Genomic DNA, 22,758 nt, shown 5'->3' with positions numbered 1-22,758 from the left:
TGCTGCTTGTGGATTACTGCAAAAATCATGTGCTCCCTGAGAAAAAATTATCCTGTGGGAGTCTGAGATGTAAGCATAACTCTAAAGCAAAAGGCTTCACAGAATCTTCGCCACATTGGAGTCAAAAATAAATTTCTTAAACGAAAAAATCCCCAAGAATCAGCCCAAGGAGACAAGCTCTCGATTACCCAAGAACTTGGGGTTTGGAAAGGAGCTTTTGTAGTCAACTCTGAATATGAGTCATGACAGATGACGATGACAATTCACTCCTCTCAGAGGATTTCTTGAGGAGAAAGGAATGGAGGTGTGTGTATATACCCAACTTACACATGAAATATCGAGTCTCTGTATTTACCTGCAGACACACTGTTGCAGCCCCTCATTTTGGAGCCCCTCACTGAACAATTTGAGCAGCAGCAGCCCTGAATTTTCCCAGCCTGTGATTCTCCTGCTACAGGTAGAAGTGCCAGTGCCGGCTGGAGTAAAGGCTGGTGCTCACTTACAAGGGCTTGTACAAACTGCTGCACTCATCTCTGAGGAAAAGCAAATGCAGCTGCTCCTTGCAGTACAACAGGAACAGAAGCGAGAACAAGTGCTACCTTCCAATCCCTTCCAAACCATCCTGTGAATCTATGAACTCATGGCACAAGGTGATGGTCAAATCCAAGCTTTCAGAAGGAAAACAACTCTCCTGGCTTTTCTTGCACCAGATGCAGCCTCACAGTCTAAAACACACCATTACTGAGCTGCAGCTCAACACTGTCCAGAGGAACCCCAAGTGCCTGGGTACCTTTAAGAACCCTCACTGCCACAAACCTACTCCACACACATCAGACTTCAAATGAAACTTTGTGTTTTCACCTAAACACAGGCCAATGTTTATATATGCTGAACTATAAATAGCATTAAAGCAAAAACTGACAAATTCCAGAAACATGAGAGTTGTTGCAAGGAAACCAATTCTTCCCCAGAGGATACAGCTCCCCCATGCCTCACACTGTCCCAAGAGCTGAAGCTTCTGCCCAGCCCCTCTCCATCACCAGTCTTACACCTGTGTGCACTCACCAATACTGAGAACATCACATTTCCTGCTAGAATTTTACGTTGATTCATGCAGAAAACACCCACAAAAGGGAAAGGCTGCTGCAGAAATGCAGTATTACATTTGGAGGCTAAAATAGCATTTCAGCATCATTACGTGTTTCTACATAATTAGCGAGAAAAAATGTGTAGACAGAATTCCTCCTTCCAGCAGCCAGCACTGAATCAGGGAGGAAGTTAAAGCTGTCTGACAGCACTGAGTGTCCTGCAATTTATTGCTGATTTCAATTCCTTTCATGAATACACTGGTTGATCCCAAGTTTCTAGAGTTTTTTTCCTGGAAGTAGCTCCATTTATACCCAACATTTAAACACATTTTCTCTCTCCCTACAGGAAGCAAGGAACACGTGCTTCAGGATTAGTGTTATTATGAAATATAAACAAGATAACACACAAACCAGATAACCAAACACTAGTGAACAGCCAGAAGTCCCACACGCTCATTCCCCGACACAAATCCTCACCTGTTAATCAGTTATTAGACATTATCTACAGTAAACTTCCAAATCTCTTATCTTGCCTCAAAATATCTCGCCTAGACAAGCCCAGCTTCCCAAATTCTCCTCCCAAGACCAAGGACACACAGGGACAGGCAGATTTACAAAAAGTATTTTAAGTGTCAAATTTCTTCAACTGCCCTTTATCCGATTATCCTGCCTTTATAATCTCTCATCTGAGATCAGCTGCTTGGAACTTTGATCTTCCTGCCAGTTGTACTGAGAGTCCAGAAAATTCTATTTCACATGGTTATATGGACCAGAACCACAGCAAACATGGGATCAGGATCCAACAACACAGCACTTGGAATCGGGAAAGAGAAGATTTTTGTTGTGTGCTACTTGAACCTGCACACGACATTCTGAATTTATATATCAATAAAAAATAATAAAAAAATTTAGAAAGGAATTTTTCACTGGCAGGGTGGGCAGGCCCTGGCACAGGTGCCCAGAGCAGCTGTGGCTGCCCCTGGATCCCTGGCAGTGCCCAAGGCCGGGCTGGACAGGGCTGGGAGCACCCTGGGATGGTGGAGGGTGTCCCTGCCATGGCAGGGGTGGCACTGGATGGGTTTAAGGTCCCTTTCAACCAAAAGCATGCCAGGATTCTCTGGAATTGGGTCATTTCAAGTTAAAATAACTGCACAAAAGGTGTCTGTGGCAGGGCCGGACACATGACCACCAGTCCACACAAAATACATCCCTGGGTCAACACGGACCTGGATCAGCCCCAGCACTGGTGACAGGACCTCTGTCTTCGAAGGGGAGAGGAAAGAGGAAAGATTCAGGAAAAATAATGCTGAGAAGGTACAAAAGGCAGCATGTGAAACTGATGTGGCGATGCTACAGCAGGAGTGCAAAAGGCTGGTGGTTTGTGATGGCAAACCAAATTCTACAAGGTCCTTCATTTCCTGTTCTACTCACTTCCCCTCAGTGCACACACACAGCTGTCCTTTTCTAGGAATGATTTTGGATTTCTGCACACAGCCTAACCAGTTTGAGTTACAGACCTGGGCAACAGCAAAGTCTGAGTGCTGGGCCATCCATCCCCAGCAGCAGCAAATCCCTCTGGAACTCCCAGCCCATCCTCATCCTCACAGCACCAAGGGACCTTTCAGAAACACAGCGCACCTTGTGACCTGCAACATCACCCTCCTCACTCACCAGCACGCTGTGATTCCATTTAAACTTTATTCTTAGGAACAGAGCAATTAAGCTTACAGGAGCAAAGAGAACACAACACAACCGCTTCCTGTGTGGGAATGCTGAGACAACTCCAAGATTCCCTGAGGAGCTTGCACATGTCCCATGCAAAGCCCTGCTTCTCCCAAAGAGTAGGTATTTCCTTCTTTTGGGCCATGAATCCTCCATGATTTTCTGGCTGCACCTACACAGACATTTCAGCCGCACAGAATAAAAACTGTGATTTCTAGAAATTTAGTGCCCTGTTATCTTGTGCTGTCCTATTACTGGCTCAGGGTGTCACAGAACCTCTCTGCCCTCAAACTTCTGTGACACAAATTGAATTGAGATCCCTCTGGCTGGCTGACCAAATTGTGCTACCTGTAACTCAGCACCTGGTGATGCTGGGAGCATAGAGGCAAGGAAGAGAGCAGAGAATACCCAATTCCAATGTTTCAAACAACAGCAGCTCATTCAGGAGGAATGCAGATATCCTCAGTTTGCAAGGACTCCCAAACACTTTAAACATTATGGAACTTTCTTTACATGGAGAAAAGATACCCCTAAGCTTTGCTGCTCCATATCAAAAGCTAAGCCATGTTACCTGGAACTGCCACAGCTGGGAGCCAAGCCACAAACCTGACAGAGAAGTTTGCTCATAACTAAAGCAGAGGGCCCTGGCTGCAGCTCCAGCTCCACCACCACTCCTCCAGGCTGTTCCCAGGCCCAGCCTCGAGCAGGCTGCTGGGATTCTCCTCCAGAGAGAGCTCTGTCCCCCGGTGACTCCTGCTCCTGGGAGACCTGTCCCACACTGTCTGTCTGTCCCACACTGACTCCTGCTCCTGGGAGACCTGTCCCACACTGTCTGTCTGTCCCACACGGACTCCTGCTCCTGGGAGACCTGTCCCACACTGTCTGTCTGTCCCACACTGTCTGTCTGTCCCACACTGACTCCTGCTCCTGGGACTTCACCCTCTGTAACGCCAGGGGCTCCTGCAGCAGCATCCCTTCAATCCCCACCCCTGGACTAACAGGTAATGGCAGGTTTCCGGCTCCACAGAAACCATGTGGAGAGCAAGATCAATACATGGGAGAAGACGAGAAGTACCTGAATTATCAGCACTAGCAGCACAGATGGGCATTTTCCACTTGCTGCTGACATTTTTGCCCTTAAGGAAAGGTACATCCTGGAAATCCCTCACCACTTCCATGACCTCATGAACAGCAGCCAAGTTAATCCTTGTCTTTAATAAGCTCCCTGCACTGAGTGGCTGCCCATTTGATCCCCACGGATACTCCTCTCCTCCACATGGTTTAATACCCGCACAGATTTGGCTGCTCCTTCCAAAGCCATTTCCTTGCTGCAGCACATGACAGTCACACCAGAGATTAGACAAAACCTTGGTGTCCTCCTCTAATCAGTGGTGGCATCGGAGCAGAAATCTCTTCTAATGATGGTCACTAAGCTGATCAAAAAAACAAGCAAGCAAACAGGCCAAGAGAGTTGTTTATATGGAACTGAGATTAAAAAACAATTAGAAATTATGAAGTAGCAAGCAGCCCTTGCTACACTAGGGATGTCAATGAAGTGAAGTGAGCACTACTCAGCAAATTAACAATAAAGGAAAAATAACAGTATCCATATTCCACCTCACCCCCCACTAGGGATGCAAATTCAGTTTCAGAGCACCTGCACACATATAAAGGTCCTGTGATGCTAATCTAAGACACAGTTTTGTGTTTTACCAAGAATTACCAAGGCTCCAAATGTCACATTGTCACTCCTCACTCCAAAGGCCACTGCATTTTATGGAAACAATATGTGTGACTTAACATACTTCAGAAACTTTTGTGGGTAAGGGATGCCAAAACCAGAATCTACTCTAGGCCTAAAAAATCCAGAGCTCTGCCAGAAGACCTTGTGGTTGGTTTATCTGTTTATCCTGAAGTACAGTTCTGCTCAAAATTTCAGTGTCCATAACCACAGCTTAGTGGCTGAGCTTGGAGGCCACTGATTCAACCACAATATCTTAGTTCACCGAGTTTTTAGAGAATGATGAGGAAATGGGGGAGCTCTAAATAGTCAAAATCTAATCAAAGCTTCACTTTGTTAAAAGACATTCGTATCACATGGCCCTCAGGGATTTTTCTGTACACAAAAGAGTGTGGGAAGACTTTGAAGCAGATTACTTTGCCCATCAGGAAGAGCCTGTAAGAGCCAGCTGAGGAACCCTCTGGCTCTTCACCCCAAGAGAAACAGATTTTCCTGCAGAGCCCAGGAACAGCACTGACTGAGTTTGGTAATTACACAGAATTCAGGGAATGACAGAATCCTGGAATGGCTTGGGTGGGAAGAGATCTTAATGCACATCTCATTAAACCCCCAGCCACGGGCAGGGACCCCTTCTGCTGTCCCAGGTTGCTCCAAGCCCCCTCCAGCCTGGCCATGGACACTGCCAGGGATCAGGGGCAGCCACAGCTGCTCTGGGCACCTGTGCCAGGGTCTCCCCAGTCTCACAGGGAAGAATTTCTTCCCAATACCACAAGAGAATTCAGGACACATTTCAGAAGACTTGGGCCACCCCACCAGAGAGAGCTCACATCTCACAGCGGGGCTGCTCTCCCTCCCTAAAGGCTGAACCAGGAGAAGCAACCTCAGGACCCAGTGGAGAACTCCTGCAGTGGAAATACAACACTTCAGTACCCTTCAGGATGTGAGTGAGCAGACAAAACTCCAGCTGCTCCTCCAGCTGCTCTGGGACAGCACACCCAGAACCCTGACAGGGATCTATCCCAGCCCATGGGATGTGTCAGGCATTGAGACAGCAATGCGGATAACACGGCTGGCACAGGGACCCAGCAGAGGACACAGGGACAGCGTGGAGGGAAGCCAAGGAAGGATAACAAGGATCCAGTAAGAAGCTCAACAGAGGAAGCTCTGAGAGGCTGAGAAAGGAAACTAGGAGAGAGACAAAGCTCAGTGCATAAACCAGAAGAGAAACAGACTGAGACAGGCACAGCCCAGACAGATCAGTGACCACTAAAGCACTTCCTACTTCACTGCAGACGGTTTGTTGTTGTTGAGGTTTGGGCTTTTTCCTTTTTCTTTGTTTGGTTGGTTTTTCTGAGTATTCCTTAGGTGATCCAAACTCTCACTTGCAGAAGTGAGAATCACCAATGACAACTGCAGGCCGTGGCAGCTCTGCTTAAGGGACAGCAGAAATTTTTACATTATAAAGTTACAAGAAAAATTATTTGGAAGACAGAAAGAATACACAACAAAGAGTAAATCAGCTTTTGTACTGTATCTGTCAAAAGAGGATTTAGGACATACTACAGACTATCACACTCCTGCATTTCCCAACATCTTTGCAACTCCATTGATTTGACATCACAAGCTCAGCAGTAGGGAAAACAAGTCCTGGAAACAGGTTTAGGTTTCATAGAGAGCAAAAAAAAGGACCCTGCTTGAGCATACATAGAATAGATAAAACACAGCAACTGTTCAAACAATCACAAAATCACTAAGGTTGGGAAAGATTTTTAAGAACACCAAGACCAAGCGTTAACACAGCACTGCTAAGTGCCAGTGAACCACAGAGATACAGATTTGGATGGGACATTGGGAAGGAATCCTTCCCTGTGAGGCTGGGGACACCCTGGCACAGGCACCCAGAGCAGCTGTGGCTGCCCCTGGATCCCTGGCAGTGCCCATTGCCAGGCTGAAGGGGGCTTGGGACAGCAGAAAGGATCCCTGCCATGGCAGGGGGTGGAACAGGATGGGCTTTAAGGCTCCTTCCCACCCAAACCATCCTAGGATTCTGTGACACTTGTGACATTCTGTGACATAACTGCATGGCAAAAGCCAGAGAGCAAGAAGCAGCCCATAGGCAGCGAAGCTGAGCAGGAGGAGAACAGACACCCTGAAACATTTCACACTAATCACTCCTATTTTTGTAAGAGTTGAAGCTGAGTTGTAGTAAGATCCTAACTCACCAGACTCACCGTACTATCTGCCTTACCCGAGCGCCAAATCCACCAGGTTACACCTACTAAAACATTGATTTTATTTCATATTTTTGAGTCTGTCTCAATACAATTAAACAAAGGACTCAATAAAAATTTAGCATCCAACCTAAAATACATAAAGACTAATTAGCACGTTCTTCCTAATTGCCCAACACTGCCCGTGGATTTGCACACAGCTGTGAGATGCAGTCTGTCACCAGAGCTGCCATGCTGTCCTGACAGAGGAAATGAACAGCAGAGCACTGTCCCCCGTCTGTGCCACACCACCCTCGGTATCTGTGATGGTGGAGCAGGGCAAGACTGGAAGCAGGTCCTGCCGCCAGCACCCCTGTTATAGTCAGCCCTGGCAGGGCTAGATTGCTGCTACAGCAACAGTGGCAGCTTTTCAAAGAAACTGCAGTGTATACAAGGATGTTTTACACAGCCAAACAGAAAATCTTCCTTCCAGTTCCCCCTGGCTTCAGACAAAAGCAGCAAACCCTAAATCAACAGGCTTCAGGCGCGTGGAGGGAAAGGCAGAGGCCGTGGTGCTGCCTGTGCTAGAAAACTTCAGGATTAAAGAGCTGCTGCTGGTGCAGCTCCCCTCTGCACAATCCCCAGGGGATCGAGTGCTCCGCAGCACTGGGCACTAAAATTCAAATCTTCAGGATTAAATTCAAACTTCAGGATTAAAGAGCTGCTGTTGGTGCAGCTCCACTGTGCACAATCCCCAGGGGATCCAAGTGCTGGTGGTGCAGCACTGGGCACTAAAATTCAAATCTTCAGGATTAAATTCAAAATTCAAACTTCAGGATTAAAGAGCTGCTGCTGGTGCAGCTCCACTCTGCACAGTCCCCAGGGGATCCGAGTGCTCCGTGCTGGTGACGTATCACTGGGCACTAAAATTCAAATCGTGCCTGCAAATGCTGCTACTCCCTGAAATGCACATTCCAGTGTGTTAGTGACAGAGAGAGCAGTGTTCTGAAAAGCTGCTGTCTCAGAGAAAGATGACCAGTAATATATTCTTAATGATGATCAGTAATATATTATTAATTATAAAGTCATTAACATTTGATCACAACTCTAATATCACAGAATCCCAGGCTGGTTTGGGTGGGAAGTGACCTTAAAGCCCATCTCATTCCAACCTCCTGCCATGGACATGGATATCCTCCACTAGTCCAGCTTGTTTCAAATCCCATCCAACCAGCCTTGAACATTTCCACAATATCATTATTTCTTGTACTTAAAAATAAAAATTTAAGCTAAAAGTGGTTTCCTGTATTTTTCTAAAGGACAAGTATTACTACCAAAAATGGCAGTATTAAATAGGTAATTTTGCAAGCAATTCGTAACCAGCTCCTGCACTATATCCCACCAATCTTCAGAAAATTTGCTAATCTCAATATTCAGGATTCTGCACAGCAGGGTAGAGTTGAGAAATTAATCCTTTTAAAGTTGAATTTCAACAACTGACAAAGGCATGCGTTAGATGAATTCTATTTATGGCATCCATCCAAATATCAAATAAAGCTTTCCTGGCTGTGTTTCAGTCATCCCCATTCACAGCTCAAAGAGGACTTTTATAAATGTAGACAGGCAGTATAAATCCTGGATCTTGTTTGCATCCAATTTTACACATCTCAGAATGAGAGAACAACATTATTTAGGAATTGTCACTTCAAGGAACAGACCAGTAACGACTTACTGAGACATCTATCCCATGTGGTTGTAAATTGCAGACAGAAACCAAAGAAGATAAAAATACTCCTAAAATACCACTGTGGACAAGGCAGAGCAGCAGGTACACGAGCACAGAATCACAGAACCCCAGACTGGCTGAACTTGGAAGGACCTTAACGCCCACCTCACCCCACCCTGCCATGGCAGGGACACCTTCCACCAGCCCAGGCTGCTCCAAGCCCCGTCCAACCCGGCCTTGAAATGTTTAAAGAAACCCAAATACCAAGCGATCAAAGAACATCAGTAATAGCTATTTATCAACCCCTTTAAAGCACCCGTGTTGTTTCAAAAATCAAAGTTCACCAGAAACAGAGGTAATCAGGCACTTCCTCAGGAACAACGCACCACCTGAATTCAGGGACACACAGAATTCACCTGACCCACAGTTTACTGTTGCCTTACAACATCTCTCAGCCTGTACAGGCTTGCACCATTTCTTCTGATGGGGTTATTTTTGTCATCTCTTACAGTTGCTGTGAGCAAGAAAAGCAGCGGCAGCAATGAAAGGCACAGATTCTTTCTTTTGAGGCTGTACCACAATATTTAAGGTGAAGAACAAAAGGCATTCTGACAGACTTCCAACACACTGTGGCCACCCCTTGGGTTCAGTATTTCATTACCAAGCTGGATGTACAGGCTGCGCTCCTGGGACCTGACCTGTCCTAGTAACTCTCTACAGGACATTGAGCATCTCCAGCCTCCCTGCCTTTGCTCCCATTAACAGGAGTGTCCTTCCATCATCACCAACACTGAGACATGGCTGTGCTTCCCACCATCCCCTCGCTTTCTACTGCCACTCAACTGTTTGCTGATAAACACGGCTCTTCAAAGCACAGGTGATGTTCAATACAGAGCTCTGCTGAGTCTGACACCTCTCACACTCCGAAGGGACCGACTCATGCTCAGGAAACCTGCAACAACCACTGCACCTGCAGGGATTCCTCAGGGAAATACTGACGGAGAAGGCTTGGGGGGATCTTATCCATGTGTGGAAATTCCTGACAGGAGGCAAGGGAGGCTCCTCTCACCGGCACCCCATGACAGGACAGGAGGCAATGGGCACCAATTAAAGCACATTAAATTCCACCTGAATTCTTACCCACGAGGACAGCCAAGCACTGGCTCAGGTTGCCCAGGGTGGTTGTGGAGTCTCTGTGAGGACAGTCAGACCCTGCTGGGCACGGTCCCAGCACTGATTCCATGAGCCCCAGAGGTCCCTGCCAGCCCCAAGGGCTGAGACTGAAAGCTGGCACTGCTTCCACAAGACTCACCCACATCCTCTCCCACCACCGGAACATCTGACTCTTTTCAGAACTTTAACCTAAATCAGATTCCTGGGCTCTGCATCATTTACTTGTGAGATAAAAACCAAGACTATTAGAAACTGTAATTATAAATTCCTCAGTAAATCTCCTTTAATAGGGATACACGTTCCAAGCAAAGCTGCCTTTTTTACTCCCTAAGAAACAAAGCATACTCAATTATTAGCAGACCTCCTCATTCCTAAACTGAAAACAGAGTAAACTTTAAATTACATACAAGTCTTTCTCCACCACATATACAACCAGACTGTGGGATTTCTTGCTGAGTCCAAAAATGAATGAAGAGTCAAAAAAAGAACTAAGTTAAACACTAGATACTCCTATTCTGCCCCAAATAGTAAGGATTAACACATCTCCATGCTACAGGATCCTCGCTGCAAAGGCAGAAAACTGCCAGGTACCAGGAGCTCTGGACTCTGCAGCTGATTATCCCCAATCACCCCACGGTGCCCCCATCCAAACTCACTGACTCCTGCTGAGGGCATCCACATGCACAAAAACCACCAGGCTCCACACAGGGAGGGACTGAAACAACGATGTGGTGTCAGCTCTTCTGAACAGGAATGGAAACACCAGCATTTGGAAACCTTTTAGGACCATTCTTAAACCTCTCTCTTCCATATCTTCACCCTCCTGGGCATTGACAGGAGCCCTGTCCATCTTCCCTGCCTGCCAAACCTCCTGACCTTCACCGCAACTCAGCCTGCTTTTATTAGGGTCAGAACCTTGTGTTTCTTCAGCACATCACTTCAGTTTCATACACTTTGTAAGGCGACCCCAAATTCTTTCTAGTTATTTACAGAGCAACCATAAAACCTTTCCAAATGCTGAAGGAGGAGCGATGGAAGGGAATGAAGAACAACTACAGAGAGTATTTATGTAAACAGTGACAACATTCCTCAGTCTGGTTAAGTGATATTCACCTCACAGATGCCTCAGGGCTATATAATATAGTAAAATAATGTACCTGAAGTTGGACGTTTACATTTTAAACACTGCTAAAGCACTGCTTGCTTTGCAAACAGCAGTTACTGGAGATTTTAGTGCATGTTCATTAGCACTTGCTATTACTACACAGCTCAAAGCTGGATCTGAGAGTTTGCTTCAGTCAGTTCCTAAAACAATTGCTAATGACAAAGTGGCCTGACTGCTCAGCCTCATCAGTTTACTCTCCACACAGCCACCGAGATAACACACATGATAACTGCAGAGACATGACCACACACCTTCCTTCACCTGCACTTTGGCCACTCACCAACTCCTGCTGGTGTTCACCAGCACCTCTACACTTCAAAATTAGCTCAGGCCATTGCCTTTTTGCATAAAATAAAGTATTAATTCTCTTTCAGTTTCACCATCCCTGGAGGTGTTCAAGGAGTGAGTGTTCTTGTCTGGTGAACAGGATGGGGATCACACAGAAGTTGAACTCAACCTTAGAGGTCTTTCCCAAGCTAAATGATTCTGTGAAATACATTTCATATACACCTGTATAATCTCTGTACCAGTGCAAAAGTCAGATCAAGGCTCCAGGACACCAACCACTTTTAGTTACAGATACCAAAAGGTAACTGTGCTGTTGAAAATTTATAAATAAAAGGTCAGATGCTTCATAAAAAAATGAAAAATTTTAACTTACAACCTCAGAAATGTATGATGAGAAAATTCTACTTCTTGACAACACTAATCTGCAATACAGAATCACAGAATCATGGAATGGACCTAAAGTTCATCTCATTGCACTCCCTGTCATGGGCAGGGACACCTTCCAATAGACCAGGCCGCTCCAAGCCTCATCCAACCTGGCCTCGGACACTGCCAGGGACTGAAGAATGGGGCAGTGTATGGGGATTCTCTAATAGAAAAAACAACAACTGTCAGAGAAGGACAAAGCACCCAAAACAAGTAAAGCTGACAATCAAAGGCCCCAAGCAGCCTTAGAGCCAAAGCAGCACACATTCCTCCAGGGACAGGGCTGCCCTGCCTGCCCAGTCTCGGCACCAGGGCTACAGAAGGCACAGCAAACACCACACAGGCACAGCACAAGGAGCATTTCTGTCCCTGGCAGAGCCAGCTCAGCAGTTTCAGCTCATCTGCTCCCACCTCCACCACCTGATCCCAGTGCCCCAGAGCCCCCCTTTCCTGCCGGGACACCACTCCTTGTGCAGCTGCACAGTAACCAGAGCAGGAAGCAGAACAATGTGAGAAAATCCGATCAGAAGTACAATATCCCCATTCTAGATCAGCTTCCCAACCCCATTCATCTCCCAACCACAAACAACAATTGTGCTGGCAGGATTCAGAGCACAGTCCATGGGTGAGAACAGACGGTGAGGAAAAGGGGCTGTTCAGACAGCTCTGCCACCGGAATATTCAAATTACACCCTGCAAAGCTGTGAATTCAACGTCCTCCCCCTACCCCCAGCACCACACAATCATCGTGCAGCGACACATTCCAGAGTTTTGTTTTGAAAGCCAATAAAGGAGGAAGATTCCAAGGAGGAAAGGACATTTAAGGAAAGGCTGACGCACAAGTTAAAGAACTTTGGTTGAATCCATTTTGGTTAAGTCAGAATGTCCTGGGGGCAGCTGGCAGAGCTGCAAGGGGTGGATGGAGGGATCCATCCCTCACAGAACACTCAGCACGGCACAACCACCGTGGCACCTTCTACCAGCTACAAAAAGAAGATAAAAATTGCTACAAGAAGAAGCCAAGTCTGATTTCTATTCCTACAACCTGCTAGTACTAGTTCTAACGTTATACGTTATTTTTATAAAGCCTCTTTTCCAACCCTCTTTGATAATTTAGTCACTGTCTTACTAGACTTATCCCTGGGATCACAGAAGGAAAGAGTTCTGGTAGAGAAAAAGAAAAATCACCAAGCCCCATGTATTGTATCCCAATTCCCAGCAAACACAAGTGGATTACAGTCAGTTCACATTTACGCATGAAGAACGTTTGAGTTTTGGTTATATGACGTTTTTAGGGCAAAAGAGCTATTTATCAGAATACTAACATTCTTGTTGCTACCAAATTCCAGGAAGTCTCTCAGTTTTACAGCCACTCCATTGTGGAAAGCAAAATGCAGGACATGAATAAAAACTTGTAACTGCACTTGTGCTACAGTGCAAAAATGCCATTTTATTAGTACACACACATTATTGGGCAACTCAAAGTGAATGTATTAGCTAAATTAATCCCATGTTTAATCAGATTTAGTCCCTGACGTCTGATGAACTGCTTTAATTACAGGTTTTCACCTCTGCCTGCTGCCAATGAAGAGCCAACGTTGCTCTATTTGAATGCTGCAGATGATATTCAACCACAGGGCAACCAGCCTCGAGGTTTTAGGTTTTATGCTCCAGTGATTTTTCTACTACATTACTAATCTGTATGCACATTTGGGTTGGTTTATTCCAAAAAGGACAGTGTGTTATGTAAAGATGGGAAAGAAACATACTACAGCCTAAATATTTTCAGCATGAAGTGATGCATATTTTTGTTTATATCTTTAACTTCTTAGCAGGAGATATCATCCTTCTGCAATGGTTACAAAGCATTTCTTAATTATTATACATTATTTAATATCGACTATACATTGAAAGACTGGTTTTAGTCCTTCACACAAGTCTGAGGATGAGCTCCAGCAACAGGCCCAGGAATCCACACTTCCCATTTCTCTCACTTTTAGCAGCTACAACCAATATATGAAACATTTAAAGATCCTGTTGCAGAGACCTGCAAGGTCAGTACAGTTTCACTATCATTTTAAGCCAATATTAGCTGCTGAAAGAACTAGTCCCACCTTTCCCCAAGGCCAGTTTCCACATGTCCCTTCCTTGAGTCAGCACAAGCCATTCATGGAGACCCACAGCAAACACAGGACACTCACCCCATTACAAACCAACATTTCTCCTCCCCTTTTCCTTCGGGAAAGAAAAGGGGAGAAGCTGAGTTAATTTTAACATGATCAGCTCCCCAGTGCAGCTCAGTGTGGCCACGTCAGAGCTGGCGTGAGCAGAGCCACGAGGAAAAGAGGAGCACACAGCTGCCTGAAGTGTGCACGTGGGAATGCACTGGGGCTGGAGCTGCTCTGCAAACACCTACAGGGGCAGAAACTGCAACAGAAAGCACTGAGATACTCAAAGAAAATACTCTGCGTCCCAAGACGGGCATAAACGAAATTACTGGAATGAGTTATCAGACAGAGTTTACATTATGGACTCTCACTGCAGGGTGAGTTTATATTACCCACTCACGCTCACCTGAGGTGTGGCGGCTTTCTGAGTTTTGACTTTTTTTTTTACAAGAATGTGAAAACAGAATTCTTAACTGAGATGGCGGTGCAAGCCAAAACTTTTAACACATGGTGCGGGGACAGGCTGATGACATCAGTCAGTTTGTCCAGACTTCTCTGGAATACGGGAGAAAACCAGAAAAAAAGATCACACACTAAAAACTTCAGTCGTTGGGTTTCCAAACGTAACTTCGCTTTTGTCAATCACTGCATGCAGACTGCGCCACTTTAACTCCACCAAACCGAATCTGCTCTGTCAGAAACCCCAGCAACTCCTCAGACCACCCCAAGCTGAGTTTCCCCCAGAACCTCAGAGCTCCCATCAGGGAGGCTCCCAAGGCTGGGATCGCCAGCCACAAGCACTGGGAGCGCAGGAATGCCACTGAGAGGAGAGCGACTGGTCCAGTTAAACCTGGGGCTGGATTCCACCCAGACTGAGAGGGACTGGTCCCAGTTAAACCTGGGGCTGGATTCCACCCAGACTGAGAGGAGAGGGACTGGCCCAGCTCAACCTGGGGCTGGATTCCACCCAGACTGAGAGGGACTGGTCCCAGTTAAACCTGGGGCTGGATTCCACCCAGACTGAGAGGAGAGGGACTGGTCCCAGTTAAACCTGGGGCTGGATTCCACCCAGACTGAGAGGAGAGGGACTGGCCCAGCTCAACCTGGGGCTGGATCCCACCCGGATTGAGAGGAGAGGGACTGGTCCAGTTAAACCTGGGGCTGGATTCCACCCAGACTGAGAGGGACTGGTCCCAGTTAAACCTGGGGCTGGATTCCACCCGCGGGGCGGCTGCGCTGCTAAAAGCAGAGCAGTTAGAAGAAACTATTCGCTCTAACACACCCTCATCATAAATGCATATTTGTGGTTCTCTGACTGTGTTCAGACCTTTCCCTTTATCTCATCAGTTGTACTCGTACCCTGAGCCAGAGCACTTGTCCACGGGATAACTTATCTGTATCTATCTAGGGAAAAAAAAAAAAGTACACTGGAGCGTGTTCTGATCACATGTTAACACCTTCTCCTAAATTTCAGCTAAAATCGTACTCACAATCACTTTGCTAATCATTCTCAAGAAGTATATTCATTAGTTCTAAAGTTTAGATTGCATTTCAACTTATCGTCTCCTTGATCTTTTGTTGTGACAAAACATGAAAAGCAAAACTTGCTTTAACCTCTTTATAACCCCTCTCTGTGCTCTACAGCTCTGCCGTGGCATCTTGCTGGGATCAAGCAGCTCACTGTGACCACAACATCCTTCCCTCGACCTCTTCCAGCTCTGAACCCACATCTCTGCACCGGAAGAAAAATACACTCTTGATTAATCAGTCTGAGACTCTTTTACAACCTGAAACACTCAACCATTCCATTAAATACAAATGAATAAAAGAGAATTCATAGTAATATTGGGCAGTTCAGAAGTTCTGCGCAATTAACAAGTCCTTGAAGTAATTTTGTGACTTTCACAGAACATTTTTATTTTCAACATGTTACAAACTAACAGTGCACACTTCTCAAATTTCCAGTAGGATAAATCATAACCTCAATGGGGTTTATCACCTGTATTGATAATTGAATTACTCTGTTCCAAAATACTCTTCCTACTGCCGGCACAAGGACTGAAACCAACCAGAACACATTGTGCTGGGCAACCAGAGAGCCTTAAGCCCCTCCAGTAACGTCCTAAAAAAAACTTACAAGCGACCAGCGATAATCTGAGCAGTTTGAGAGCTTCCAAAATATACTTTAATTCATTAAAGTCTTTATATTTCTTATACTTTCATCTCCTACCAACACACAACTCAAAGTTAATGACCATATTACAGTCCTAAAAAAAAAATAAATCTTTACTGTTAACCATGTTAATGCTGTAACAACATTAAACTGGTTTAAACCTTCAAATCAGGGTAATAAGAGACTTTTCCATTTATTTGGTCGTACATCCCCAAAATTGCTCCCCTCACCAGCTGTACTGTGGGCAGGTGTGTGCAACAAACTACTAGTGAACTACTAACATCTACTTCTAGTATCACAAAGTAATAGTACTGGCTTTCAAGTCTTTTAAACACGAGAAAATGAGTTAAAAACTCTGTAGTATGTAACACTTGTCCTCATGGACTTACCCATGTTCACGTGCACTTGTCAGAGCTCAAATTCGGTGTTATGAAAACAGAAATTAATCTAATTTGCTTATAAACGCACTCCGTCCCCTCGGGGTCCAGCTCCCCAGACAATGCCGCTTCACCCCGGTGCTTTGGATAACGCCCGGAGATGCTCCGAGCTCCGGGCACCGGGACCCAGCACGCTCGGCTCGACGGGCTCCGCTCCCGTTCCCACCCCGAACCAGGGCATCCCGAGCGCTCCCGTTCCCCCGAGCCGCGCTCCCGGGAGACTTTCCTCAGCAGCTGGGGGGTCCCCGCCCGCCCGCGCTCCCCGTTAGCTGCCGCCCCAGGCCGGAGCGTGTCCGTGCCCGAGGCCGGCAGAGCCGGGGCCGGGCGGGGCCGGCGGGGACCCCGGCAGGGACCCCGGGCGGGCCGCAGCCCCCTGCCGCCGGCCCCGCCGCCGGAACCTGTCGGGACACATTCTTGCGGCGGCCGCGGCCGGGCCAGGAATGCGGCCGGGGGAGCCGGGGCGGCCCCGCGCGGCCCCGGGGCCCCTCCGGCCGCGCATCCCGGGGCGGGGGCGGCGGCCGATGCCCCGCGGGGCCCGGGCCGGCCCGGAGCGCGGCCCGGCGGTACCGGCGCTGCCACCCCCCGCCACGGCCCGCCGCGGTCACTCACCCTTGGAGTAGAGCGACTTGGGGGACTCGAGGTCGAGGTCGGCGCTGAGCAGAGAGATGAAGTCCGAGGGCATCGCAGCTCCGCGGCCCGGCGGGGGCGAGGGGGCGGCGGGAGGAGGGGGGGCCGGGCCGGGGGGGGCGCGGCTGCCTCCGCCGCGCGCGGAGCGGAGCGGACACACGGGCCGGGGAGCGCGCGGTGCGCACGGCGGGGCCGCGGTCGGCGGGGCGGGCGGGCGGTCGGGCCGGGGCTGCGGGAGCGGGCGGCGCTCGCAGGGCCGGTGTGCAGCGGAGCGCGCCCGACGCCGCTCCGAGCCCGCTGCGCCTGCGCGGGGCACGGGAGGGGCCGGCGGGGAACGGCGGCGGCGCGGCCGCTCTGCGCGTGCGTGAGGGAGGCCGGGGACCGGCGGGGGCGGAACGGGCGCGCGTGCGCACGCGGGGGGGCGCGGGGGAAGGGTCTGGAAGGGATGCGGGGGCGCGATGGAGCCTCACGGGAGAGCCCTGCCCTGAGGGGAGCCGGGGTGAGGGCAGCCCCTCGGGAGAGCCCCCGGGATCGCGGAGCCGGGAGGGCCCTTCAAGGGCAGCCCCAGAGTGGGCTCTGAGGGGAGCCCCCGCGGTGAGGGGCCGGGCTGGTCCCTCAGGGGAGCTCTTCTGGGGAGCGCCCCGGCGTGAGGGCAGTCGGCATGGACCCTCGCTGGAGCCCCCGGCATGGAGCCCCGAGTGAGAGGGCGGCAGCAGCGGCTGCCCCCACATCCCACGGCTGGGGCTGTGCCTCAGGGGGCTGTGCCCGACCCTCCTCGCCCGGTGCTGGGGGTTGTGATGGCACGCCGAGGGTCAGGGCGGGCTGTGGTGCCACCAGAGCTCCATCGAGCCGCAGGGCTCTGCCATGGAAACCCACAAGGCAGAGCTGCCAAACCCACTGGCGGTTATTGTCCCAAAAAAACAGCTATTTCCAAAGAACGTGAAAATGCAAAAGTGGTGTCCACAGTTGCGTTATCATTGACACGGATGGCAGCCGCCTGAAGACACAAGTGCCCCACATGTGGGGAGCTGGGGAACACGAGCACTGAGTCCTTGAGAGGGAGTTTGGGAGTTCCTTTCTCTGAAAGGTGTAAGAAGGGGGAGGAGGTGTGGAAAGGTGTCCCGCACAGATGTACGATTACTTTTCCAAAGTGTCCAAAATCTGCTTTGAAAGTGGGGAAAGGATGGGAAAATAAGACGGGTTGTGTGTGAGTGGATGGAGGTGCCAGGCGAGTGCTTAAGCTGTGAAAAATGGAGGCGGAAGGAGCTGTGAACAGCTGCCGCGTGCCTCCGGCGCCGCACAGGGTCCAGTTTCCCTGGGACACCAAAAGGTTGGCTCCCGTCCCTCCTGCTGCCAGCTCCTTGCCAGTCCGTGCTCGGATCCCAGCGAAATCTCCCTCTGAAAGCACTCAGTAGCTGCCATGCCCTCGATGCAGCCCGAGAGCCAGTGGAGACCCCTTGAGCCCCGTGCCCTGCTGGTCAGTCGGTCACTGTGCAATGGCCACACTGGTGTCCTCACCAAGCACTCGGCCACAGTCCCACGCTTGTGACACCACTGAGCTGGTCCTCGGAGCACTGGCGCTCTGTCCTGCCATGTTACCCTGTTCTGCCGTGTCCCCTGCCCACAGAGTGCCAGGCAGTGCCCGTGGTGTCAGGGTGGGACACACGTTGTGTCCCTGTCTCACAGCCCTGGCAGGGCAGGGGCAGCTGCACGGTGCGTGGTTGGTGGCATTTGAAGTCAGTTTCTCTTTTATCCCAGACAAGCTGCTTTAATTCCTGGAGCTGTCCTGGCTTTTCATCTCCTCCACCTGACTTCATTCATGGCATGGCAGGAGGGCACAGGACTCCAGTACATCTGTGGATTTCATCCTGTCCATCAGCCATCACAGCTGGTGACCAGCCCCTGCCCAGGGTGTGCCATGGAAGTCTCCAAGACCCTTCCCTGGGCAGTGACAGCTGGGATGCAGCCATCCTGGTTCCCAGGAACACTCAGTCATGGCACACTGCAGTTCTGCTGCTGTCTCAGGGTGCTGAGCACAGCATTGTTCAAGTCAGGCACGAGTGTCCTCCCTAGTTAAAGGCCTTCCAAAAGGGTTTGCTGTGATCACTGATCCCCTCAGCAAAATGTCCAGGAATGGGGCAGTCACAGCTTCCCTGGGCAACCTATGCCATGTCCTCACCACCCTCTCAGGGAAGAATTGCTCCTCAATAGCTCATCTAACCCTGCCCTCTGGCAGTGGGAAGCCATTCCCCCTTGTCCTGGCACTCCAAGGTCCCTCTCCAGCTCTTTTGGAGCAGGCATACTCAGGAGAGCTGAAGGGAAAGGTTCCCCTTTGGCAATCTCAAACCTGATGACTTAAGAAGGAAAGGGAGATTCACCTGTGCCAGGCAGGGATTGCCCTGCCTTGCAAGGGAGGGAGGAATGTCTGTCCATCAGGGGAGGGAGAGCTACTGCTATGCTGGCACTACAGAACTGAATTGTTTGGGAAGCATCCAGGGAAAACAATGTAAGACTGTGCTATACTCACCTCCTGTCTGAGTGTTGAGGAAAACAGAGGCTCCTGGAGAAGGTGCCACCAGCAGACGGGCTGTGGTGGGGAAGGAAAACAGACCTTAGTCCTGAAAGGGAAGTGGCAGAGGGAGCACTGAGAGACAGAGTGCTCGGGGATGGAGCAGCTCAGCATAGAGAAGGTGCCTTTGGGAGGCTCAGGCATCCATGGCGGGGCAGTGACAGGACAGCACTGAAAGCACTGCTGGCCCAGCAGGAGCAGCTGCACGACAGCTGCTGGAGCGTGTTTGGCTGTGAAGGCCTTTGCAGAGTCCTGGGAAGGGCAGAGCTGGGACACCACAAATAACAACACAGAACAGGGGTCAAAGCTGAGAAAAAAAGAATCCTGGTGCTCCATGGAGCAAGGCAGAAGCAGCCTGGTTGTGCAATCCCACCTGTGCTCACCCAGCCTGGGGGAACCTCTAAAGCTGGAAAGGAGAGAGTTCCTGCTGCTCCCAGCATTCCAAGACAGGGAGGCAACGGGCAAAGGCCAAATTTGGAGAAAGAATTAATAATTTGGGTTTTTGGGAGAACCAAACAGTCCTGGACAATAAGAATTTAAAAGGACTAAATAAATGATGAGTCAATCCATGGTGCAGCACAGAGCAGCAGGACTGAGGGGAATAACCATACTGAGGCAGGTCAAGAAAGCACACGTCCAAGATTCCCTGGGATGCAGTCAGAGCCATAAACTCCTCTTGTTTTGTGGGCCCCAGAAGATGGAAAAGCCGTGGGAGCAGGCTGCAGCGGTTCTGTGTCATTGAGGTATTTTCTCTCTTTATTATAAAGTTCCTCTTCCTGCAGAAGCAGCCGGAGAGCAGCAGGTGTGAGGGGGAAGGAGCCTAAAGCGGGATCGTGGGGACAAATTAGCAGGTGCCTGCAGAATATCACTAACCCCGTCTGCGATTCCGGAGCCGACGTAGGTGTTTTATTTTCTAGCGGTGTTAGAAAGACTGTCAGAAAATAATTAGGCTCTGTCAACAGTTCCCCTATTCCCAGATTACTTACGACTTCCTGACTCATTAGAGCTGCCGAGGCTGGCAGGAAACCTGTTTTATAGTAATTTCTGTTAGTGGTGTCCCTGGAGGAGAGACAACACGGTGCGGGTGACACCAGCGTGTGACACCAGCGTGTGACATTGGCGTTGGCTTCACCCTCGTGATGGAGGCACCGGGGCTGTGCAGGGTGGTTACTGCTGGCAGGAGGCACCGTCCCTCTGTCCCCGTGCTGGTGACAGGGAACAGGACACTTGGCTGCGGGGCCGAGGCTGGGCAAGGTCCAGCTTTAGGTGCACGGGATTTGCTGGTGTCCTGAAAGCATTCCTGGTTCGTGAGCGTTTTAAAAACAGAGGGGACACGTAAATCCCATTAACGGGGTCCTTCCATTTCATCCTGGAATAAAGCCACCACAGCCTCCCTGTCCAGAGTGGGAGCTGCCATGTGCAAACACAAGTTGGCTGTGTCAGGACTCTTCTGGGGGCCTATTGGCCCCTGAATTTTACCAGCTCTGTCTCAGACACCCTGCAAATCCTCCTCAGTGCTCGGAGGAGCAGGACCATGCGCAGTACTGACCCTGCAGTGCTTGAAAGCAGATTTAAAAATAGTTCTGAAATCTTGTTTATTTCTCTGATTTTTGGATCCAATTCCTCTAGATCAAAGATAAATAAAGTTTACAGTGAGACGGTGCTTGCCAAGAACACAAAGCCCAACGTTCCTCCCCAAAACTTGCACTTCCCACTCAGTTCATGCCCTTTTCCCCTACATTATCTCAGCTGAAATCCAGGACCAAAGCAGATATTCCCATTGATTTTCCATGCCCTTTTCCCCAGTCAGCACCTTGCTGACCTCCAGCTCCCTCCTGTGAGGCTCCAACCAGGTACTGCTGCCCTGAGGCTGCCTATGGTACCGTGAGATCCATAATTAGGCAAATTTCAAGAGCCTGATTCTGCTGACAGCCATGGGTGTGGGATGTTACATTCTTTTACAAGCAGACATGCAAATAGGACACAAAATCTATGGTCTCCATGTCATCTTTCCATTGAAAACAGTCCTCCTACACTCTCTTCTCGTGGAGGTGTGAGTGGGGGAGCCCTGGGACCACAGGGCAGTGGTGCCACCGTCACACACCATGTGGGTTCTTCCAGAGAAGACCCATGCCCATGGCTCTGCCACCTGCTCATGGCCCTTCCAAAGGGGTGATTGGGATTATCAGGGTGATGCAGGGAGCTGCCCTGCTGCAGGTTTTGAAACTCCCACTGTAATTACAGCATGGAATATTGTATGGAGACTCAGGAGCTGCTTGTGCAGAGCTTAGCCCCAAACTGCTGCTTCCCCAACACCCACAGGGACCATGGGTCACTCAACCACACATGGTGCTATCATCCTTGGCACAAGCTCAGCACCAGCTTCTGCCAAGAAGATTCTTCCTCTACCAACAGGAAGGCAAATCCCTTGTCTGCCACAGCTCACCAACACTGGATATTTGAGCCTGCAACATGGGGGTTACACATTCCACAGTAACAGGGATGGAGTTACTAAACATCCCACACCTGTGGGAAGACAAGGTCCTGTGCCTGTTTGTTTATAATAATGAGTTTATTGAACACAGCAAACACACAGCCTGGCACCTCCTGCCAGGCAGACAATCTCCAGGTACAAGAAATGGCATTTAGTGGGTGCCTGCATCACGGAACATGCACCAGCTCCCCCCAGGACCTCCCACCCGTCCTCCACAAACCGTCAGCCCAATTAACAGTTACATTCTGCCAGCCCAATTAGCAGTTACATTCTGTGTCACCAAGGAACTCGGGCGGTGGAGAGGCAGCAAGGGCCGCACTGCACTCCCAGGCAGCCCTAGCAGGCTCACATTAACCACAGGAGCTGCCTGTGCTCGCATTTGCAGCTCCTCACTGAAGCTCTCCTCCGCAGCACCTGAAGGGAGCGGAGCACAGCCCAGATTGAATTCCACCCACAGAGGTTCCTGCGGGGTGAAAGCTGAGACGGCTTTGTCCCGGCTTTGTGCGGAGACTGGCGGCAAACAGGGGCTGTGCGGGTTCAGCGTGGGGCCAGAGCTGAGCTGCCTCTGGAATCCTGACACAGAGTGAGGAAACAGGCTCTGCTCATGCCTCCCTCGCTGCCAGAGCCCTTCCACACCTGTGGGAGCCATCCCTGAGGCAGGAAGGGAATGAGAAAAGGCAGCCAAACCACCACACCAGAGGACACCTGGAAGCACTGGGCTCTCTCCAGCCGCCTCCACCCCAGACATGCT

At 49.6% G+C, this 22,758-nt stretch overlaps 1 protein-coding gene across 1 annotated transcript in view; it reads right to left on the bottom strand.

Annotated features, from left to right (window-relative positions):
- The window catches only part of NFAT5 (nuclear factor of activated T cells 5), a 54,988-nt gene extending 37,947 nt beyond the window's left edge, over positions 1–17,041 (bottom strand). The window contains exon 1 of the mRNA XM_058813605.1: positions 16,927–17,041. Within this exon, the coding sequence (XP_058669588.1) occupies positions 16,927–16,999 (73 nt within the window). The 5' untranslated portion in view covers positions 17,000–17,041. The remainder of the gene's footprint in view (positions 1–16,926) is intronic.
- Between the last annotated feature and the right edge of the window lie 5,717 nt (positions 17,042–22,758).

The sequence above is a fragment of the Ammospiza caudacuta genome, chromosome 13 (assembly GCF_027887145.1).
Source record: "Ammospiza caudacuta isolate bAmmCau1 chromosome 13, bAmmCau1.pri, whole genome shotgun sequence".
Taxonomy (NCBI): Eukaryota; Metazoa; Chordata; class Aves; order Passeriformes; family Passerellidae; genus Ammospiza; species Ammospiza caudacuta.
Note: the sequence above shows the minus strand (reverse complement) of the source record. Positions and strands in the feature narration are given on the sequence as shown.